General features: G+C 41.9%; 1 protein-coding gene across 3 annotated transcripts; it reads left to right on the top strand.

The window, feature by feature from the left end:
• Positions 1 to 2,081: 2,081 nt before the first annotated feature.
• dtna (dystrobrevin, alpha) lies at positions 2,082 to 20,405 on the top strand. Of its 3 annotated transcripts, XM_053438778.1 has the most exons (22): positions 3,457 to 3,624; positions 5,255 to 5,322; positions 6,586 to 6,666; positions 6,764 to 6,977; positions 7,298 to 7,383; positions 7,864 to 8,018; positions 8,104 to 8,209; positions 8,659 to 8,825; positions 9,039 to 9,163; positions 10,632 to 10,715; positions 10,941 to 11,021; positions 13,317 to 13,412; positions 15,004 to 15,085; positions 15,440 to 15,534; positions 16,118 to 16,231; positions 16,448 to 16,544; positions 18,122 to 18,281; positions 18,374 to 18,463; positions 18,548 to 18,647; positions 18,791 to 18,884; positions 18,973 to 19,011; positions 19,099 to 19,194. In XM_053438778.1, the coding sequence occupies exons 1-21, from the start codon at positions 3,608 to 3,610 to the stop codon at positions 18,988 to 18,990; spliced, it is 2,130 nt and encodes a 709-aa protein (XP_053294753.1). In that variant the 5' UTR covers positions 3,457 to 3,607; the 3' UTR covers positions 18,991 to 19,011; positions 19,099 to 19,194. The 3 variants fall into 3 exon arrangements, with proteins under 3 accessions (XP_053294752.1, XP_053294753.1, XP_053294751.1); XM_053438777.1 differs by lacking the exons at positions 3,457 to 3,624; positions 10,941 to 11,021; positions 13,317 to 13,412 and adding an exon at positions 2,082 to 2,124 and having other exon boundaries at positions 19,099 to 20,405; XM_053438776.1 differs by lacking the exons at positions 10,941 to 11,021; positions 13,317 to 13,412 and having other exon boundaries at positions 19,099 to 20,405.
• Positions 20,406 to 22,008: the final 1,603 nt, after the last annotated feature.

Below are 22,008 nucleotides of genomic sequence, written 5' to 3'. Positions count from 1 at the left end.
TAGGCGCTGGTTGCCAGGCAACAGGGGGCCGTGCGCCCCGGGGAGAAAGCGAGTTGCGTTCAAGAGCAGCACTGAATGTCTGTGCTTTTTGGTTTAGCAGCTCCCAGAGGAGATTTCTACTCGTTTTACAAGAAGTTGTGCACATCAAAAAAAAAAAGGTGGTATATCTGGATATAATTTAACTGCTTAGCAATGTTCGTGTTGGCTTGTATGTGTTTACAAATAAAGAAGTGTTGCAAGTGGCATTCGGTTTGTTTAACCTGTTTGAAATTGATACTACACTATGGAAAAACTCACTGACAAGTAAAGATACTATATTAAAAACTTTTACATAAACGTTTGTGTGTACATTTTCAACAAAGTTTGTTTAAAATATTGAAGCAGATCTTTATTATTTACTTGTTTAAATTTGTAGTTGCACTGCATATTATTGTTATTATTAATATTATTATTATTATCATTAGTAGTAGTAGTAGTAGTAGTAGTAGTAGTAGTAGTAGTATTGGAAGGAGGAGGAGTAGTAGTATTAGAATATATTACAGTAAAGTACTTTCATTGCTCTGCCATCAGTTGTAGTCTTTTGAATTTGTATTATGTGTATTCAGGTGTATGTTCCATTTTACTGCTGAAGGTTGGACTGACCTTCACCAGGCTACTTTATGTTCTATTGGGTCACTTGATCTACAGACCTGCATGGTGTTCTACAGGCCTTGTTTCACTGCAGGCATGTTGACCTGTCCCAGTAGGAACCAGGACAGATGTTGCTGATAACATTAACAATGGCTCTGCAGTTCAATGTGTCCCAGTTAGACATGGCAGCGTGACAGGGAGTCAGCATGCACAATACCAGCAACCTGAACCTGAAGCAGCTCAAAGGGATTCAGCCTGCATCCCTTTCATTGTGTACAGCTGTGTGCTTTTTTTCTACTAAATGTGTTGTTTTTTGGCATCATTATCTTGTCAAATTCACTTAATGAATAAGAAACCACAGTCATTTCCTCAGCTTTGTAACACCGTGTGCTCTGGCTAATTCATATGAAGGAAGGAAGAAGGAGAATTTTCTCAACTAGTAAAGGACACTTCATCAATCACCGTTAAAAATATATTTCCTTATGAAATGAGGATGTAGCTGAAATTTGAAGCACCCAATAATAACACTCGGTTGAACTGCGTGACGTCATTCCGTAAATCACATAAATGCAGAAAGAAATGCTTCAACGTGCAAATGGTCCAGTGTGTCAGATTTAGGTGGAAGGGATCTTTTTGGCAAAAACTGAATGTAAAATAATCCAAGTAATATTTTCACTTGTGTGTAATTAACTAAATGGTACCGCTTGTAGTTTACTTTACTCTTTATATTTAAATACTTTAGATTTACATCAGGGGCCGGTCCTTTATATGGAGGCTGCATGTTGTTTTTACATCACTTTTGGAAGGGGAGGGTGAGGTGAGGGGGAATTCAGCTGCAACCTGCAACTTCACCACTAGATGTCACTAAATCTTCCACACTTAACCTTTAAATAATCATCCATTTAATATATTAATAATTTTTTCTTTATTGCCATATTTTTTATTTAACAAAGAAATCAAGCATAGGTTTGACAACACATTTAAAGCAAAGTAAGTGTATAGATACATATAGCTATATATACATAAACATGACAATTTAATTAAATCAAACAAAATAGAATAAAATAAAATAATAACTAAATAAAATAAAGATATATAGAATCATGTGTGCATGTGTGTTGGTGGTTACAGTTTTTTTTTTTTGCATTCAACATTTTGCAGCCGGACCACAACACTGACGCAAGCGAAGAGGTCCCGCATTACGTCATGGTGCAGGCCACACAGCGGAGGTGAACGCAGCCTGAGCTCAGATCAGTCCGTCTGCGCGCTGCCGGCACATTTCCACCCCCACGAGCTGTGCGTGGATCGAGCGGCGGCGGAGCGGCCGCTTCGTGCAGCGATGCAGCAGCGGGACACACCAAAGAAGAAGAAGAAGCCCTGATCGCTCCGCAGTGCGTGGACACGACGCGAGCCGCTGACGGGTTCTCCCCCCCCCCCCCCCGGGAGTGAAACAAACACAAGGATGTTTCATGACATGCCTCGAAATTCATTGTGGTAAGTCTTGTTGCAAGTGCTGCCGGTGGAATCTGGCACCGGCGGCACAGCAGCGACCTTAACCTACTTCGTCCCTGTGGCTGAACATGAGTTTCAAGTTTCAAGGATCTGAGACGCAGGGAATGGAGTCGCAGTTTGCGGGCAGATGTGTGTGTGTATGTGTGTCTGTGTGTTTGTGTGTGTGTGTGACAGTGGGAGCTTTGTCTCTCGTCGATACAGGTGTTTCTCTCCAGCGTGACAGGTGACGCCTGAGCTTTGTACCACAGGGTGCCTGTTGCCTGTCTGGCTGCCCTGTTCTGTCTGGTCAGTTTTAATGTGGTGGTTTTTGACGTGTTCTCCTTATTGTTCACGGTGCAACTTGACACTTCTATTCCCAGGACTACATCTCTTCCAGAGCTTATCAGTGCTGGGTAACACACCACACATTTTGCACAGTCAGATATACAGTCCTATCTGCATATTCTTGTGTTTCTAATATTTTCTCACATTGTTTTAGTCTGTGCAACAAACTCAATGGCACCTGCAACCACACATTAGTAGCCTCACGCGGGGCTCCCAAAGTTTTGGCCTTTTTGCAGCCGGAGCCATGGTGATGAGCAGAGGGCCCTCCGGCAGACATCACTGTCTGAACCCAGATAGTTTCACCACCTACTCCAGCAACGGGCATCTGGTTGACCCTAATAAGTCAGTGGTGTTTTTATTATTCTTCCTCCTGCCGGGGGGGGGGAATGGGATTCGGAGGGCCACAGCAGTTTACGGTCTTATGATGTAAAAATAACTCTGGCCCAATCAGTGGCAACAGCTGCGATGTGCTGTACCGAGCCGGCCAAACACAGATTGCCGTGTAACTCAAGTAAGTGCTTGTGTTTGGATATGTTGCATGACAATCCCGCTCCGAGTTCACCGGGGAGAACATGCATTAGCAGCACTGTCCTCCGTGTTCTATTGAGCCCGCTAAAAATAGATTAATATTATAAATAACTGACTAATAAGGCATATTTCTGTTGCTGGCCTGAGACCTAGTTGAATATTTTGGCCGAACAGAAGACCAAAGCTGGAGTGAGTCCTGCCTGTGAGAGCCTCGGTTTGGTTTTGGCAGCGTCTATCTCCACCAGTTCCTCTGCAGTGCCAATGGTAAATGATGATTTTGGTCTTTTAAGGGCAGTTATTTTATCCGATGTGGCCGGTTGTGACAGTGCCACAGAGGGAGAGAGAGAGAGAGAGTAATGTTTGCTGGGCACATGCCAGGAATGAGGTTTGGGGTCTGCAACTAGAGAGTCAGTAAAGCTGTACAAGAATGTAGAGCCTTCTCATTCGTGGTTAAAGATAGAGGCGGCACAGGCTGGATCCTTCGCTGACAGTTTCTAATTTCAGATATCTTGCTCGGCCGTTTGGGCCACTTCTGGTGTCAGGAGGTAGTTGTGGACAATTGTTTCTACAAGGTGAACTGACTCGGCTTGGGAAAAAAGGGAGGGCTGCCACTATGGTGCTTTATGAAAGGTATGTCGATCATTTCGTTCCCTTCGCTATCGCCCCCGTTCCTATTGGCTCTGCTGGTTTAATATATCTTTTGCGACAGATTGTATCCATCTCAGTTATTTTCCGATACTCGGACCGCAGAAGGTCACGGAGCTGGCACCCGGGAGGTGTTTGTTCATGATGAGGAGAAGGATATCAGTGTTATGATATCATACATTTCTCCGTTCATTCGCTCTGCAGGTGATGAATGGGCTTGCGTGGCCATTACTTTCAAGATGATACTGGACTACAATGGGCAGTGGCCTGTCATTGCTGTGTGTGTACATCTGAAACTGCTGTTTACTGTTGAAGGTGCATTCATCGTTGCCTTAAATGATGAATCCCCTCTTTATTATTTGCTTTATTACAATCTTGTCCTTTGCCACATCACATTATGATATGAACCTAACATGCGGGCGAGTTTCATTCTCATATGTGGACGTTCTGTCTCGTCAGGGTAACGTGCCATTAATCCTGTGTTTGTGAGGGGATCTCCTGAAATGCTGGACTTGATCCTGAAAATCCAGGATTCACGTATTAGACTAATCTTTTCCCTCTTAAAGAGGATTTCAAAGATTCAGAGAGCTCAGTAACCAAGTGCATGCACTGACTCAAATCAGGTGGAGGACAGCAAAAGAACGAAGTGCACCGTTGTTTCCAGACTCATTCTGATATTTCTTGCATCACAGGTTTTTGCGGTAATAATATTTAGGGTCCAAACAATCACTGTCAGTAATTTGAAATCGCACACGCCTGAATGATTGTCTTGCAGGAGCCACTGGTTTCGAGCCACATGTGCCACTGGGCTCTCAACTCTCAACCCACCGAGCGTTACCTCCTACAAGATGCTTACTAGCGCTCAAAACTTTCCTCTGCAAACTTAACTTGTCTGCAGTGGGAGGTGTGTGTGTGTGTGCGTGCGTGGGGGTGTGTGTGTGTGTTGTGGGGGGGAACCAGCTCTATGTTTTTACGAACAGAGTGGCTGGGATCTTTGCTGCCATGGCAACTAACCACATGACTAGGTGTATTAGATTGCCTCAGACGTTGTGCAGCGAGGCATGGTGTGAGCATTCTCTCTGCTGCTTTGCCCCTTTTCAAAGTCTTGTCCTCTGCTTACTTAAGTCCTCCCCAGGGCCAGGTTAACTAGTTATGTGGACCCCCCCCCCCCCCCCCCCCCCCCCCCCCCCCCAGACCACCACCACCCTGTTGTTGTGCATATCAGTCCATCAGGTACTTTTACCTCTTGCCTCAAACAGTCCGAACATAGTTTAGCACACATGACTTGACACAGCCGGCCTGTTAGATTTAGATTCCTCCAAATGTTGAAACGTTGTGCTTGGGCTTATAAGTCAGAGCTCTTCTACTTTCTTCACCTAAAGATTCTTGAATTGTGATGTCCTTTTGTCTGCAGGTTATCAAAAACTGCTTTAATGTAAACCGCATGTACATCTAACTAGCTAACTACCTATGTGGTAACCAATCTTACTAAGGGGTTATGAAGCAGGATTTAAGTCAAGGTTCACATTCAGCGATTGTCTTCAGTTGGATCTTTTTCTGTCAATAACAGGGTTACACACAGGCTCTGACATCACTCTCCTCTCTCCCTGAGCAGAATGATTGAAGACAGCGGGCGGAGAGGTGACAACATGGCAGATCGAAGGCAACTGTTTGTTGAGATGAGTAAGTGCTCTGTGCAGTGTGATCTGTCCCCGGCTGTTTTACACGCTGAACATGAAAATAGCAAATTCCTGTCGGTAACTTTCGTGTAGAGCAAAGACGAGCGTCTCCACCAGAGTCAAGCAGATGGATTTTAAACACAGACAGACAGGCCTCCAGAATGAACTCACGCTCTCCCACTATTTACACAATGTGAATCAGTCTGTTATGTCTTCTTCTTTGTTTTCAAAGTTTTACTATTAGGTTTTTTACTCATATTGTTCTTTTCACAATAACTGAGTTAATTTACCTTTTTCTCTGCAGCTATTTTAGCTTGTAATCATATGAAAACATGGGCGTTAATAACATTAATGAATGCTCAGTTATTTTTATACACAGAGCCTTAAAAAATTAGATTATAGGAACTGTGTTATTGTGTTTATGTACTATTTCATCTCCAAAACAGGTCTACAGGTAATTTTATGCTTTATTCCTTTAGCAAGAAATTTTTTTTTATCTCAAATTGCCATGTCTTACAGTAATGTTTTTCAAAACTGCTCCAGATTTTTGGATAATTTTTAAGTGGTGTATAAAGTTAACTTACACCAAGAAACGTTTAATCTTCTGGATGTGCTGTTGATGGACACATCACAAAGCAAAGGAAACGGAGGAGCTGCTCACAGCGGGAAAACAAAAGCACTGGCCCCAGAACACCTTTGTGAAAACAGAACATAAATCTTTTTATTTAGTTTGTGAAGTCAAATTGCCAGTGACACTCCAAAGCTTTGGAACACATTGCAACATTTCCTGTCAGAATAAAATGAACTGAATGGATAACAAAATTACAAACAGTTAGTCTGCCGGTCAAAACTAAAGGAAAAGGCGGTTTTTAAATTGGCTGCCTGCTCATTCAAACCCAATCAAAGCCAATCAAAGACACAGACTTAGTGATGAAATATGACTTTATGAAGTGAAAGGGTTTCGGGTCAAATAGAAACAAAAGAAAATGTCATTCTCCCTAAAATATGTTAACTACATTGGGCTTTGAAAGGGGCTATGAAAAATATTATTATTATTATAAAAGAAGATAACTACAATAAACTGAGTCAGGATAAAGAAACATTTTATAAGATGGACTTTGTTTTGCTATTAAATTGTTATATTAAATGACTGCAGTTAATGATACAATGATTTCATATTGTCTTGAACTCTCCAGGTCTCTATGCAGTCCCACTACGAAGTTAATATTTAGCTTTTCACCATTTGTAATGATAACTTCTTCCTCAGGGGCCCACGACTTGGATTCCATCCGATTGTCAACATACAGAACGGCTTGCAAACTCAGATTTGTGCAGAAGAAATGTAACCGTGAGTATGAAGCATTTCGAACTACACGACTCTGCTAATTTCTTTTTCCCCCCCTCCATGAAAAGGTTGATTTGCTGTTTCTCTCTTTGCTCTCCAGTGCACCTGGTGGACATCTGGAATGTGATCGAGGCTTTCCGAGAGAACGGGCTCAACACCATGGACCTCACCGCTGAGCTCTCCGTGGCTCGCCTGGAGATGGTACTGTCCACCATTTTGTACCAGCTGAACAAACGCATGCCCACCACGCACCAGATCAACGTGGAGCAGTCCATCAGCCTGCTGCTCAACTTCCTCCTGGCAGCCTACGACCCGTGAGTAACCGGTCACATGACGGTCAGCGGCTGGTTGTGTGCTTTCACGTCTGGGGATTTGATGTGGGCTAGTGGAGTGTGCAGAGGGATTCTAATGTGTCTTCAGTGAAAATACAGACTATTAATGTAGAATTCGAAATATTGTCACAACATACTGGTGAAGAGTGGAGGGGTAAACAGTTTGTTAAGACGATGATGACTGTAATTTGTTTTTCAAGGTTGTGTATAAAAAAACTGCTGAATTCACCTCATCATAAACATTAACGGTTTAATTTAAAAGACTCTGACTATATTGTAAAATGTTTGTCCTCTTTTTACAGGGAGGGCCTCGGCCAGGTCACTGTCTTTGTCGTGAAGATGGCCGTAGCAACTGTGTGTGGTGGGAAGATTCTGGATAAATTAAGATGTAAGCAAAACAACAAATCCTTATTTAGCTTTTAATTGTGAACAATTAAAATTAAAATCAACACTTTTACCTGCAATAAATCAGCCAATTGACTCTGTAAAGTTCACACTCTTCTTGTCTAAGTAATGTATTGCATTGGAATTTGGAATACAGACTTCTTGTAGCTGTATTTTCTGCATCTCTTTCTGCAGAGAGGAGGAAGTGCTGTGTTATCAGGGGAGAAGTCATTATTCATTTTCCCAAAGATTTGGTTATTTACATAATCTCCTGAATCTGTGGGTGCACTACGAATAGTTTATGAAAGAAAAAGAGGAGGGCCGTGTTGCTGGTGTATTACAACGTCTCATTTGAATAACTGTTTTACATTGATTTGTTTTCACTTATAAGTGGGATAATTGCATTGTGTAATGTTATAATTAGCCGAGTGTGGTGGCAATTAGTCTGAATCATTTGTGTAATGTCTCCCCGCGCTGTTCCCAGATATCTTTTCCCAGATATCGGATTCCGCTGGAATAATGGTGTACGCACAGTTTGACCAATTCCTGAGGGAGGTTCTCAAATTGCCCATGGCGGTTTTTGAGGGCCCTTCGTTCGGTTACACAGAGCAAGCTGCGAGAACCTGCTTCGCACAGCAGGTGAGGACCTTTGAAGAGTGCGATGCTTTGAGCGGATGTGTGATTGTTTTAGCACTGACGTTGTGGCTGAATCTCACATCAACAGAAAAAGGTCTCCCTCAACACATTCCTCGATACGTTGATGTCAGACCCGCCCCCTCAGTGTCTGGTGTGGTTTCCTCTCATGCATCGGCTGGCCAACGTGGAGAACGGTAAGACGGCACACGGGATATTCATAAGCGGGGAGGGAAAGCAAGCGAGGCCGGGTGGATGTAAAGTTCAGCTTTGCATCATAATCTTGAGTCACCACATGCACAAAACACACACACACACACACACACACACGCACACACCCAGTGAAGACACCCCATAGGGACCTCACATCCTGTGCGTGAGTGCTTGGGCGTGTTTGTGATGCACTCCTCATCACAGGCCACCTCCCTGTGAGCAGATGAAACACCGTGACATCTTTACACATCTTCAGTTTGACGCTGCTTGTGTTGATTCATCAGAACCGGCTCAATATCCCCGCACATCTGTCCTTAAATCACTCGCTGCAACTCGCAAAAATATCTGGGTTGCCGTCACATCTGTTTACGTGCGTGTGTGTCTGTGCGTGCGGTCGTTTTGTGTGTCTGACCCCTCCTCTCCTCCCCTGCAGTCTTTCACCCGGTCGAGTGCTCCTACTGCCACACTGAGAGTATGATGGGCTTCCGCTACCGCTGCCAGCAATGTCATAATTACCAGCTCTGTCAGGACTGCTTCTGGAGGGGGCATGCCAGCGGTTCCCATAGCAACCAGCACCAGATGAAGGAGTATACGTCATGGGTAAGGAGGAGGAGGAGGGGAAGGAGGGGGGGGGGGTGTGTCTGCACTGGACCAGTCACTGTGGCTCTTCTCGCTCCGCTTCACCGCGACGTGAGTGACGGCAAACGCTGCGACGCAGGTGACGCTGCCATGACGCTGCCTCGTCCTCTAGAAAGACATCAGCGTCTCCACGTCCTCTGAAATCTGTGTCTCACCCCCCGTGTCTCTCCCCAGAAATCCCCGGCTAAGAAGTTGTCCCGCGCACTCAGTAAGTCGCTGAGCTGTGCGTCCAGCAGAGAGCCTCTTCACGCCATGTTCCTCGAAACGCCGGAGAAGCCTCTCAACCTAGCTCACATTGTGTAAGTCCACCTCCTCTCTCTTTTAATTCTCCACAGCACAGAAGGAGAGAGGAATCAGAGAGGTGTGTTATTTTCAGGGCCCCTGATTTCAACCCCCCCCCCCCAGCTGAGATTTATCCTGTAGCTGCATCTGAGTGTCAGGAATTGGTTCCACTGATCAATGAGGCTTAATTACAGCCTTGGGAATGATTGTAATCGGCAATGCTGCTTCTACCGTTTCATTCACTTGACCGATGTTTTCTGTTTCCTTATAAATAATGAAACGACACAGACTTTATAGCAGACTGTCTGTTAAAGGCTGAAATAGGTATTAGTACACAAAGTACCTTCTGCTGCTGCTACAGTGTTTTATTTTGTCAATATTTATTCTGTAAAATATAAAGGTGACATTTTGCATATTCAGGTTCATAGTTTTAATTTAGTTGGGCACTTGAAAAGGTTTACGTGCTCTAATGTTCAGAAAATGCAGGTCACATGATGCAGGTCACATGATGCAGGTCACATGACATCACAATGATGCGGAGGTATCGGCCGTAGTGCAGACGAGGCGGTTCAGGAGTAAAAGTGTTCTCTGTAGGGGAGAGGATTTCCATTCACTGGGGACTTTGGGCTTTTTAAATTTGCTGACCTACACAATCAAAAAAGAGACTATAAGACACCAGAGAGAATAAAAACTGTAAAAACATCATATACCTCCAAATTTTAAGTAAATTTAATGTTGAACTTTGAACAGTCCAAATGATACAGCAGCCAGTTGGTGTACAGGCTCAAGCTCAATACTTATTAGATAAATGTCTTCTAAAGTTGAAAAATACACTCTAGTGGGCAGACTCACACATATTTGGCCTTTCTTTACTGTAGTTTTCAATATACGCACAATCACATATCTGTGATGAGATGTTTTTATTTTTCCAGTCTGACTCCAGTAAGTTTCCTTTTAGTGTTCTCGGGAAATTCACTGAAAAAAAAGGTTAATTTCCTTAAATTTATTTCCCTCATATTTTGATAAATTCAAAAAAATGAGCTGATTGTAATAAATTACGTTCATTTCCTTCCTTGTTTTTTTACTTTCCTCGAAATAGAGACACGTGGTGAGTTTGTTTTGATTATTTGACGCACCGCAGAATGTATTTTTGTACATTTTGTTCGATTGACATCCTTTGTGCTCATTGTGCTAACCACAGTGCCATCCCTCCCTACTGCTGCCACACTGTCCATCATTAGTTTCTATCCGAGCACTTGCTGTGTTTGTTGATCCGCTCGTCCGCTCCTCAGTTCATTGCACGTTTTCATTGTTGACTAATTATATCCCCACTTTGTTGCCACCTTCTGTTACATGTACAGAAAGTTGTCTAATGAAATATTCTTTTGGAGATCCCTAGTAATTCACAAAAAGTCAAACGCTTTTCCTTACAGCATTTTTATAATTTTACTTAAGTATAAGTAATATGTAATTTCCCTTTTACAGGCCACCAAGACCAGTGAACTTCACCAACGACCACTCGCTCTCCCACTCCATGCCGACATCAGGGAACCCTTACTCCACCAAAAAGTGAGTAAGACAGCGGGAACAATGGATGTCCTGGATTTTTAACAGGAGCTCTTTTCAGTTTCCCGTGCTCCCTGAAGGCCTCGTGTCCTGTAGACTCTGTGACCCACACCGTCTTTATTTCCTCGCAGTGTGTGTGTAAGAGAGAGAGAGAGAATGTGTGTGTGTGTGTGTGTGTGTGTGCGTATGCTTTTATTTTGTGGTTCCCTGGCGCTGAATGTAAATGGGCTTGCCTTACAGCAAGAATAATGATGTTGAGCAAAGAAAGCCCTTGACTGGGACTGCTCCGCATCTGTTCAAAGGGAGAGGGTAAGTGACACAGGTGTGCACACCAGAATGCTTTTGTAGCCGAAACGCATGCGTGAACTAATATAGATAATAATCATAGGGCATAAACTAGAGTGCTTATCATCCTAAGGAAACCAGGGGCTTATATAGTTTTACTCGAGGGGCTGTTTCAAAGACGCTAGATGAAGCATGCATCATAAAGATTGCTGGCCATTAGTTTAGCGGGTCTATTATCTATCTTTTCAATCACACAGAAATGGGGAAGTCTAACTGCCAGTTGTCTGAGTTCCAGCTCCTAAGATGTATAAATTCCCAAACTCCTGTGAATGGATTTGACCTGTTCACATGAAACAGGATTTTACCCTTTTTTTCAGTTGCGGTTCATGTGTTTTGGAAGTTTAAAGAAATCTTTGAGCTGCCCTGCACCTGCATTTGATGAAGAAAGCGGAACACTACATCCTTTCATGACGTATATAAAAACATGCGGATGATGCGATGAGTGATGGCTGTTCTGCAGGTTGTTCTTGAAGTGCATGTCAGAGCATCGTACACTGAGGCTCCTGTTTGCAAAGCCTGCGAGCTGATATACTACAAAGCTCTCAGGCGATGTGCCCTCTGGACGTCCACTGGTTAGTATTTGTACAACAGGGACTGAAGAGAACCTGATAAGATTCCGTAACCTACAAATAAAGTTTATTTAAGAGCCCTGAAATACACAGTTGAAGGGACTGTCCTCCAATTTAATACTGTGGCGTTATACAGGTGGAGGACTTGTGATGCTGAAATCAAAACCGAGTGATGCCAACCTGACTTTTAGACTCTTATGTCAGTACATTTTCCCATGTGCCCTAAACTTTAACGCAGACTTATTTTAAAGCTGCACTTTGACTGTGTAGCTTAAAAAGTGTCGCTCATTCTGACAAACATGTACAGTAGATAACTCCTTAGCTCTACAGGTTATTGTGGAATCCCTATACAACGAGTAGGGAGGAGTGAATGAGTGAGTGATTTCAGGCACAACCTCTTTCTCTTGTCTGAACTGTCGGTTTTTTTCTTTAAATATTGGACAGACTGACCTTGTCCTCATTCTTATCTTTCTATTTCTAGTTTGACTAATTATTTTGTGCTCCTCCATGTTGGCAATCTTGGAGTAAATCAACTATCATCCGATGAGGCATTAGCCTCTGGGGGCTACGGCCAATCTATTTGGGGACTCTGGTGTAGACGGCACAAAACTGGGTTGAGACTCCATCTTCCATTCGGCGCAGACAGTTTACAATCCACGAGTCCTTGGGTTTCTCCACAAGAACAGAAAACTCTTTGTAGGTGTCGTCCCTGCACATTTTGGCTCTTCTCCATTAACCACTATCTGCATATAGCCAATATATTTCAGGCAATGTGTTCTGCCTGTTTGAAACGTGATTGGTCAATCTATAAAATCCAGAAGGAAACCAGAAGGCGTCCGGCCCCCAAATCTCATCATATTCACACGTAGAATCTGTTTATAGAGCAGGGTTCGTACGGTCATGGAAAACCTGGGAAAGTCATGGAATTCTAAAATGTGTTTTTCCAGGCCTGGAAATTTGTTATATTCATATTTTCATTTCGTTAATTTACGCTGAGTTTTAAATAATTCAAATGCTTTTAAGGAAATACGCTCAAAATATAAGCAGACATACTTGGGTTTGTGTCATTTAAGGTATACTGTATGCCTTGGAATTCTAATTGTTAGTTTAAATACTACATTTTGTCACTTTTTCGCGTATACACCGAGATTTCACAAAATGTTCGGGCATGGAAATTTGGTTTAAAGTTATTGAAAAGTCAAGGAAATCCATTGGTCAAAATGTGTATGAACCCTGATAGAGAAGTTGACATGGCTGCTACATTACAGCTGTGTGTGACACAGGTGGAGAAGGTGCAAAGCCTCTTTAAGATCCACCAGTAAAACCGTGTGCATGCCTGATGTACCTTTGGGGCAGTTTGACTTAAAGATAGTAGTTTTAATAACGGAGCACTGAGTGATTGATGCTTGTAGAAGGTAAACAGTGCATGCAGCTCGTAGAGTTCATGGGCATGTCCTTGATCGTGCTCCCGGCCTTCATCGGTGCGGGGTCTCTCCCGAACATAATATGGCCTTGTTCCTCTCTAGTCACCCATGAAAGGCTGCTTTTCCAGCCACTCTCCTCCTCCTCCTCCTCCTCTTCCTCCTCTCTTTTGTCCTCTCTCTCAGCTTTCCCCTCGTCCCTCGTCCCCTCTGTTGTCACCTGTGTAACGTTCTGTTTTATGTTCTGTGAAACCCTGCCGCTGCTCCAGGTTGAACTACAACCTCGATGTGGCCGATAGACTTGCTGACGAACATGTTCTGATTGGCCTCTATGTGAATCTGCTCCAAAACAACCCCAGATCATGGTTAGTTGGTGTGTGCTGCTGTGTTTGCCAGACGCCAGTGGAAACTATGTGCTCTGCTGAACCGCCACCTCGCCACTCCTTCCCCCTGATCTAACTTTATCTGGATGTTACAGGCCTAGCGCTGCTTGTTGTCAGAGTAGGAACCTCAACCTCAGCACATTATTTCCATTCATCCTCTTTTTCATAACTGTTTGTGTCCAAAATGGTATCAATCGGAAAATGTAGATTTGATTCGATTCCAATATTTTTTTTAAATTGCATTGAAAATAAATACTTTACAGGTATATATGGCCACAGTTTAGTTTGTAGTGCACATGTTGTTGTCTAATTTGTCACATTAGGTTATACAACTCCAATCCTCAGGGCAGATTAGTTTGTTAATTGATACCTTTTAGCTGTAATTTTTCCTCCATACAAACTCATTTCCGAAACGTGTCAGGTTTGTTTGATCTGTAGATGCTGCATATTAATGAGAGTTGTGTATCTTCTCTCCCCTTTGAGGCATCGATGCTAATTTCCTCAGCAACATGAACATAGTGTCAGCTGTGTTCTCTGTGTGTGTGCACTAATACGCTGTGTGTGTTTGTGTGTATCAGTGATGATTAAATGCCATCTATCATTTTTGTCCATGTGTATTATAGTTAACCACTAAACCCATCATCCCCACCAGCACACACAAACACACACACACACACACACACACACACACACACACACACACACACACACACACACACACACACACACACACACACACACACACACACACACACACACACACACACACACACACACACACACACACACACACACACACACACAGACAGACAGACACACAGTGGCATCTCCTTGACTTCAGAGCATTACTTTGACTTATACTTCCTGGAAACTTACTCTAACCCAACCATAGTTACTACTGTCTACCCTGAACCTTAACTTAACCCTTACCCTTTAAAACCCGACTTCAACTTAGAATTCAGAGACTTTAGTTATGAAGACTTGCTTTTGCCCCATAAGGAAGCAAGTCCCCATAATGATGAGTAAAACCTGGACCACACCCACACCCACACACATGCACACACTATCACAACTAAATGTCTAACCCTGAAAACAAGTCTTATCCACCAAGTCTGGATGGATGGATTTGTCCAAATGGTCCTCACAAAGATATAAGTACAAATACACACGCATACACAAACACATTTCACACAGATACACATATCCTCCTGTGTGAGTGCATTTGAGTGCTTTTATGATATGTGTGTGTGTGTGTGTGTGTGTGTGTGTGTGTGTGTTTGAATCCTCATGTCATTTAAATACAAACCGAGTGATTACTCCACCTCCACTTTCATATAATAACATCTTCATTCCTGCTCTTGTGGTTTTACATAAGAAGCTCGGCCTGATGACTGAGGCCTTGGCTGCCACAGAACGACTTCTGAACCCTTTTCTGATTAATCAAGACTCTTCAGCAAAATAGACTTTCTTGGATTTTTTTGTTTTTTGGTATAATTTCCTGCATATTTGATCTCGCTGTGTGTTATTAACTGTATCGCGTTGTGACTCCCATCTCTATTTTCCTCTTGATCAGTTTGCTCGAGACCAGTAACCATCAAGATGAAGAGCACAGTCTCATCGCCCGCTATGCTGCTAGACTGGCTGCTGATGCTGCGGTGAGATATATATATATATATATATATAAGACATTTATTGCACACATCATATCGTGGCATCTTTTATCACTGTTCAGAGCCAAAAATCTGTCCTTGATGAGAAAAGGGTTTAACGTTCGCTGCTACTCCACCTTTGGGGGTTTCGGGTCTGTTTTATTGCTGAGATGAAAAAGGGGATTTACAGGTGGTGATCTTTTCTAAGCAGACGTGTATCCTCCGATCGGCTCCTGATGGATGTCTGGTGACTTAACCGTTTTGTTCCCCCTGTGAGACGTGAGATAAGGCAGCGGGGGTGACATCATCCAGAGGTAACTGCCAGGTCACGTGACATCTCCTGCTTGGTTTCACCGACAGGCTCAACAGCAGCGGATCCCCACAGACCTCCCCTACTCTCTGGATGCCAACAAACAGCAGAGGCAGCTCATTGCCGAGCTGGAGAGCAAAAACAGGTGAGGGATGACTGCTGCTGTGATGCTGCTCACTTCTTCTCTCTGTCTCTTCATAAATTCCACCGCAAAAATAAATTCTGACCTGAAAACACATCCATTACTGAAAGACTACTCAAGAAGATTACAAACTGTTCTTATTTGAAATTTGGATCAATAAATAGTGGACAAGCAATATAGGGACATGCATTGTATAGATCATTTTCTATTAGGCAGCAAATTAAAATATCGTAAAAAATTAATAAAACAGGATAAGTCGAAGAAAAACAATTACGGGTAAGACAACTTAACATTGAATGTAACAGCAAATGTTAACATTTAAATCAAATCAATACAGAAACCAAAAAAGAGGCAAACATTCAGGTATAAGGAATATTTAAGATGGATGATGTCTCCACCTCCTCCCAGTATCCATAAATAAAGCTAAAATACCCTGTCTGTCGTCTTGAGTATGGAAACTGTTGTATTAACAGCTTTTTTGTGAACCAAGACCAAAAAACCTCAGTTATGGAAGATTTCTGTTCAGATTTAAACATTGTTATCTGATTTTGAATTTGTATTTGCATATGTTTGTGCCCGTCACCAGAGAAATCCTGCAGGAAATCCAGCGGCTGCGGATCCAACACGAGGAGGCCTCCCAGCCGCCTCCTGACCGGGGTCAGCAGAACCCCACTCTGCTGGCGGAGCTCCGTCTTCTCAGGTAACCCTGCTAACTCCATCCGTCCCACTGCAGTGTGTGGTCCCAGTTTAGCTCAGGCTGTGGTAGTACCTACCTTCTGTGATTACCTGTCGCTTTACAAAGCAAACAAACAACATATGTTGCAAACCGCAGATGCTCGTGATGTCTGCCTCCTTGTTTTTCCACTGACGTGACATTGTGGTGTCTTCTCACTGTACAACTTGTTTCCTCTGTCAGGCAACGCAAAGATGAGCTCGAACAAAGAATGTCGACTCTGCAGGAGAGTCGCAGGGAACTCATGGTGCAGCTGGAGCAGCTAATGATGCTTCTCAAGGTACCGGAGACGTGTCTCTCATCTCTCTCACTGCACAGTAGTCACATACAGATGAAGTCCTCTCCATGATTACTGAAGGAGGACACACACTCTATTTCCTGTGGGGAACAATACAGATGTGGGTTTTTTTTTTTTACATGACCGTCTTAGCCAGAATCAATTATGCTGAAGATTGTGTTAACATGTTAATATAAAACTACATGGACATGTGCTGTAGCTTGTATGTGTTCTTTCTGATATTGATGCAGGTGTAAGCAACATGGCCTGATGATGAATGGGCCCTGTTTTACATTTCCTTCCAGCTGTGGCTGATGGAAAGCAAACACTGCACTTTACACAAGAGGACACTTCAGAAATTACACAAAATCTCCATTGGAGGGCGCCGTTAACATTCGGGCATTGTAATCTTTTCTTTTCTAAACTTAAAAACATAAAGGTACAATATATTCACATATCTAAATAAAGAGTCTTATCTATAGATAAGAACAAAGCATTTAATATCTTTAGTACTTCTTCCTCTTCTTCTTCTTCTTCTTATTTTTAATATAGGCCAGATATAGTAATAATACAAAGTAAAATCATTACTTATTGGTAGAGTGGTACTAGACTCTAATCCTGTAAGAATTAAATAAGTTATTGATTGTTATGAACGTGTCCTCTCACGTCAATGTCAGTTAGTAAAATTTTAAATATGGCATTGATTAAATATGCTAATGTAATTATTATGTTAATTTACCTAAACGTGCCAGACAAGAGTCCAGACAGACCGTTTGAGAACATGATACCGAATTTGGAATTATCCTCCATCGCACCGTACAAGACAGCATGCCCTCTTCTCTCTAAGAAAGATATGATCATCATTTTATTTACCCAAAAAAATCCATGTTCAACTCGAATGAGGAAGCCACATTCTCATGAGCCCACTGGATTTTTTTCCACCCCCAGAAATACTTGTGGTTTTATGAGCCATAAAATGTTATTTTTTTCAGCTGGAGGAGGAGCGGAGACAAGGCGTAAGTTTGAAAAGTGGAAGGCTTAAGAGAGTGAAACCTGGAAGCATGTTTGAAACAAACACTTGGCTTCCCCTTAAAAACTAAAAACTTTTTGTGTTTACCAGCTGAGATAAAAGCTCGTGGTTTGGTTTGTGGGCATGGTTGGAATATTTCACGGAGGAAATCTGTTCTAATAGCATGTTAAATATTTGAATAATTCCATGTTGAAAGCAAAAACTGTTTAGCGACTCAACATTTTGTGCATTTCTAACATTTTTTCTGTAATGTGTGTTGTTATTTTGGTTGACTTTCAGGACAAATTAGCCTCTTAGTACTTCAACAGCTATTAGATTGAGTTATTTAAGCATTTCTTGGTGATAAATTAAGATTTGTTGCAGTGTTTTAACCCCTGGTTATGAAATAGTCTTGTGCTCATGTTATTAAATTATATATATAATATATATATATATATAATATATATATATATATATATATTATATATATAGTCTTCTTGGTACTAAAGCATGATATTCTCTGTAAACAAACTCAGTGGCACAGAACTCATTTTGTGTGTATGTGTTTCAGACTCAGGGTCCCGGCTCGCCACGCTCTTCCCCCAGCCACACCATTGGCCGGCCGATCCCCACACCCATCCACTCAGACTCTGCTGGCACGACCCCGACTCACACACCTCAGGACTCACTCATGGGAGTGGGAGGGGATGTCCAGGAGGCCTTCGCTCAGGGTGACCGACTCAAACCCATGCATTTACTAAGTCTGGTTAGAAATTGGACAAAATCAATATCCAAACTCCTCTTTTTGTGTTTTGTTTTGAAGGTCCAAGGAGGAACTTGAGGAACGACCTGCTCATTGCTGCTGACTCCATCACCAACACAATGTCATCGCTGGTCAAGGAACTCAATTCAGGTCAAAATGAATCAGAAAGAGCTCATGTTTGTCCTCCTGAATCTTTTTACACAACAGCTGATTTCATATCTCTTCTTCCCACAGAGGGTGGAAGTGAGACCGAGAGCACTGTGGATTCAGACTTTGGCCGCGGTGACCTGTCGGCCAGAACCTCTTTAGATCCCTTCATCACCTTTAAACAAAGGTTCATCCACATTCAGTACACAAGAAATGACAGATGTGCTGATTTGCAAGAATGCCGATATAAATATGAGACAAAAAAGCGGTGAAGAGATAAAGGTTTTTGAATCTTCTGTCCTGTTTTAACCTGCCTGTGTTGTGCTGCAGGAGCTTTGACAACGATCTGGAGCAGCAGCTGGAGGACGAGCTCAGCTTGGAGCAGCTGATGAAGCACAGGCAGGAACCAGACAAAACGTGCATGGTGAGACTGGAAACAAAGACATATTTGTAATGGTTTCATTTCTCCTTCACCGTTATGATTCTAACCCGCTGTGGTGGCGTTCATACAGGTGACTCTGCAGCAGTGACTGTGTTAGTCCATGTTACTGGTAAGTATCTGACAATCTACTTTACAGGACTTTTTTTATCTACACAATCAAATGTCTTCAAATAACTGTCTCTAACATTTCTTACAGGCGAGCAATATGAAAAGCAACAAAAGTAGAAGACACTGGACACTGGGCCGACACTGGGCCGACACTGGGCCGACACTGGGCCGACGGTACCGAGCACTGAAGAAATGAAGACGATTTTAAGTTGAAAAAGAAAATAATTGCTAAGTCCAACCGCAGACTACATTTATGTGAAGATATATATTTTTAACCAACCACATATTTCAAGTAATACTGTGAGCTGATGTAAAGAGATTAATTACTAAGCTGTCTATGATACCACAGGTGCCATAAAAAGAAACTCATGACTTTCTTCTTCTTAATTTGTATCCTTTTTACATGAGTTGTGTCGCCAGTGTACGACAACAGTGTTCATACACGGCGGCAAAGATTCAAATTCTCATGTTTCTGAGTTTTACATGAAACGAACCAGGATTAAAGGTTTCTTTTCTCATCTGCTTTATGTTTGGAACTTGAGATTACGTTGGAGATGAGGCTATTGACGATACAATTTGCAATCTTTTGTAAATGTATAACTCTGGCCTGGTTCCCCTGAAGAGATTTTATCACTATTCCGTAGATTTCTTACTGTTGATGTCAAGTGGCTTTTTGTATTTTTTTTGTTTGTGTTTTGAAGCAGGCCGACTGCTATTGATCAGATAGGTTTGTTTTTATTTGACACATCGGTGATAATAATACACACTGCCTTAGCTGATTGGATGATCTCACTGAGGAGTTTGTTCAAACTGTCGATGCAGCTTGTAGCTAACAACACGACCCGTTCTGCAGAGATGCGACGTGTGTCCACTGGGAAAAAATGAGGTTAAACTTATTTAATCTGACGCTTGGAAAGGGATTTTGGTTGAGAAAGATTTGAACTGAATATATGTACAATGTCTACATATAAATGGCTGATTACATATAAGTTGTAAATGGATTGAAAGTGTGTTAAAAGACAGGTTCCAAGAGGTTTTCCAAATAGCTAAAATTCAAAGGTTTACACTGGTAAGGGCATTGAACAAACTGTGTTTACTATCAATGGTTAATGAATTAAGGGTTCGAACAGAGATCATTCGCCATTGCTTCCTTTGTTAGTGTCAGTGCTCTCACGCAGACCTGTGCATGACTTGCACAGCAACCTACACTCTCTTGATGTACTTTCAGAGTGTGAAAACTTTACTCAGTCATTTTGGAGGGCGAAAAAAAGTGGCAAGCCAATCTAAAATCATAAATGTGTGAAATATATCTAGTTTGATTTTTGAGCAAGTTCATAGCAGTGATTTTGCATGGTGGTGATGCATAATAAAGTGTTGACACAATATCAAAATCTGTGCCTATGAACTCCGTTTTCTCTTTCTTTTTCCATTCCAGAACGGCACACTTCAATTGGCTTGGTTTGGCAGTGCACATTTATTATCTGTCATAAATGCACTGTTGGCTGCCCTCAACCTATTGTCTATAATTCATCACACAGAGCCACCATCTGAGGTAACATAAAAGCAGCCATCCAGCTCTGAATCTCACTTTCATGTGGGTATTAGGAAGGAGCATTTCACTCTCAGCCTCAAGGCTCAAGTATTATCAGCATATGAATCGACTGAGAAGAGGTTTTATAATAATTATCATCAGTGCCTTTTAAAAACGTCAACACACATCCATCAATTTTTACATTCAAAGACAATATTTATAACATTGACCCACAACCTCCATCACCAGAGCTTTACAATATGATCATAATCTAGCCTCCAACAATCTTCCTACAATATATTCTTTATCTGCTTGTGGTTCCTCTCCGCACAGTTAGCAAGCTGCTCTCATGGTCCTGAATTTCACACAAAGACTCATAGAGATGCCCTCTGTCTTTTATCAAGTGCATGACTGCTCCCTGGTGTTAACACAGGAGGAGTGCAGTTGTGTGAGCAGCTAAACATGGAACTAAAAGTAAAAACATTCTTTCACAATAAATATTGTTTTGCTGTTCGTTCAGGGATTTAAGAATTTGTAGCAGAACCTAAGAAGGTGACATCCAAAAGACACAGTCATTCAATTTAAAATAATATGGAACCATTGATTTAATTTTTTGCCATTTTTTCCCAAATTTAGCCACCAATGAAAAGAACATGGTTTCTTTGTCAAGGTTTTATTGAGGTGCTTGACGCACCTTTTTTTTTAGGCATCACTTTAACATTGAGGTGCTCTTTGATCATTTTGGTTTTCATTTACTAATAAGCATGACAGTGAGATTCCTTTTAAGTCTTATTAATCTTATTTTAATCTTATTTTAATGTGTTTAGTCATTTGTATTTTTCTTTTATAAATCTTGATTGTTCTGTATTGAAAATTAACCAAGTACGCACCCTCAAATATTGTGCTCAACAAGTCTGAGGTGTACTTTTCTTGAGTATTTCAATATTCTGCTTCAGATATTTATCATTATACTAGATTATATTACTTGTATTTATTCAAAAGGGGCAATGTACATTGTTGTGCAAGTTCACTACTCTCATGAACAAGTTCAAAGTTCAGTTCATACAAGTAAATGAATAGTTCACGTTCATAGTTCACCATTTAAATTCTGAACTAGTTAATATTTCAGTTCATTTCATAGTTTTAAGGTGGAAAGTGAGAATGAAAGACAACTTGTTAAAGAAAACCTTATCCATCACTACCCCTTGCCTTTACTGTCTGAATGTTTATCAGACAGTGTGTAAAAATCCCTCAGATAATAATAAGGTGCATCAGATCTCGGATTTGTAGTTGCTGAGTCTGCGTCTCTGCTTTCTCTTCCCATCTGTATATGAGACCGAGAGCTGTTGTGTTGCAGGTATGGCCTGCCCCCTTAAGGAAAGTTTCTAGTGTGTGACGTAGTGCACCAGGGTATTGTAGGAAAATACGCTAAAAGTGTGTTTATAAGGAGAAGTGACGGACTACTAG

This window comes from Pleuronectes platessa, chromosome 13, assembly GCF_947347685.1.
Source record: "Pleuronectes platessa chromosome 13, fPlePla1.1, whole genome shotgun sequence".
NCBI lineage: Eukaryota > Metazoa > Chordata > Actinopteri > Pleuronectiformes > Pleuronectidae > Pleuronectes > Pleuronectes platessa.
Note: the sequence above shows the minus strand (reverse complement) of the source record. Positions and strands in the feature narration are given on the sequence as shown.

Excerpts from the sequence above, each read along its gene's own strand:
- dtna (XM_053438778.1), top strand. Across the intron at positions 10,716-10,940 it reads AACCCTTACTCCACCAAAAA|CTTGCCTTACAGCAAGAATA; the intron begins GTGAGTAAGACA and ends AATGTAAATGGG. Across the intron at positions 18,282-18,373 it reads CCAGGAGGCCTTCGCTCAGG|GTCCAAGGAGGAACTTGAGG; the intron begins GTGACCGACTCA and ends TTTGTTTTGAAG.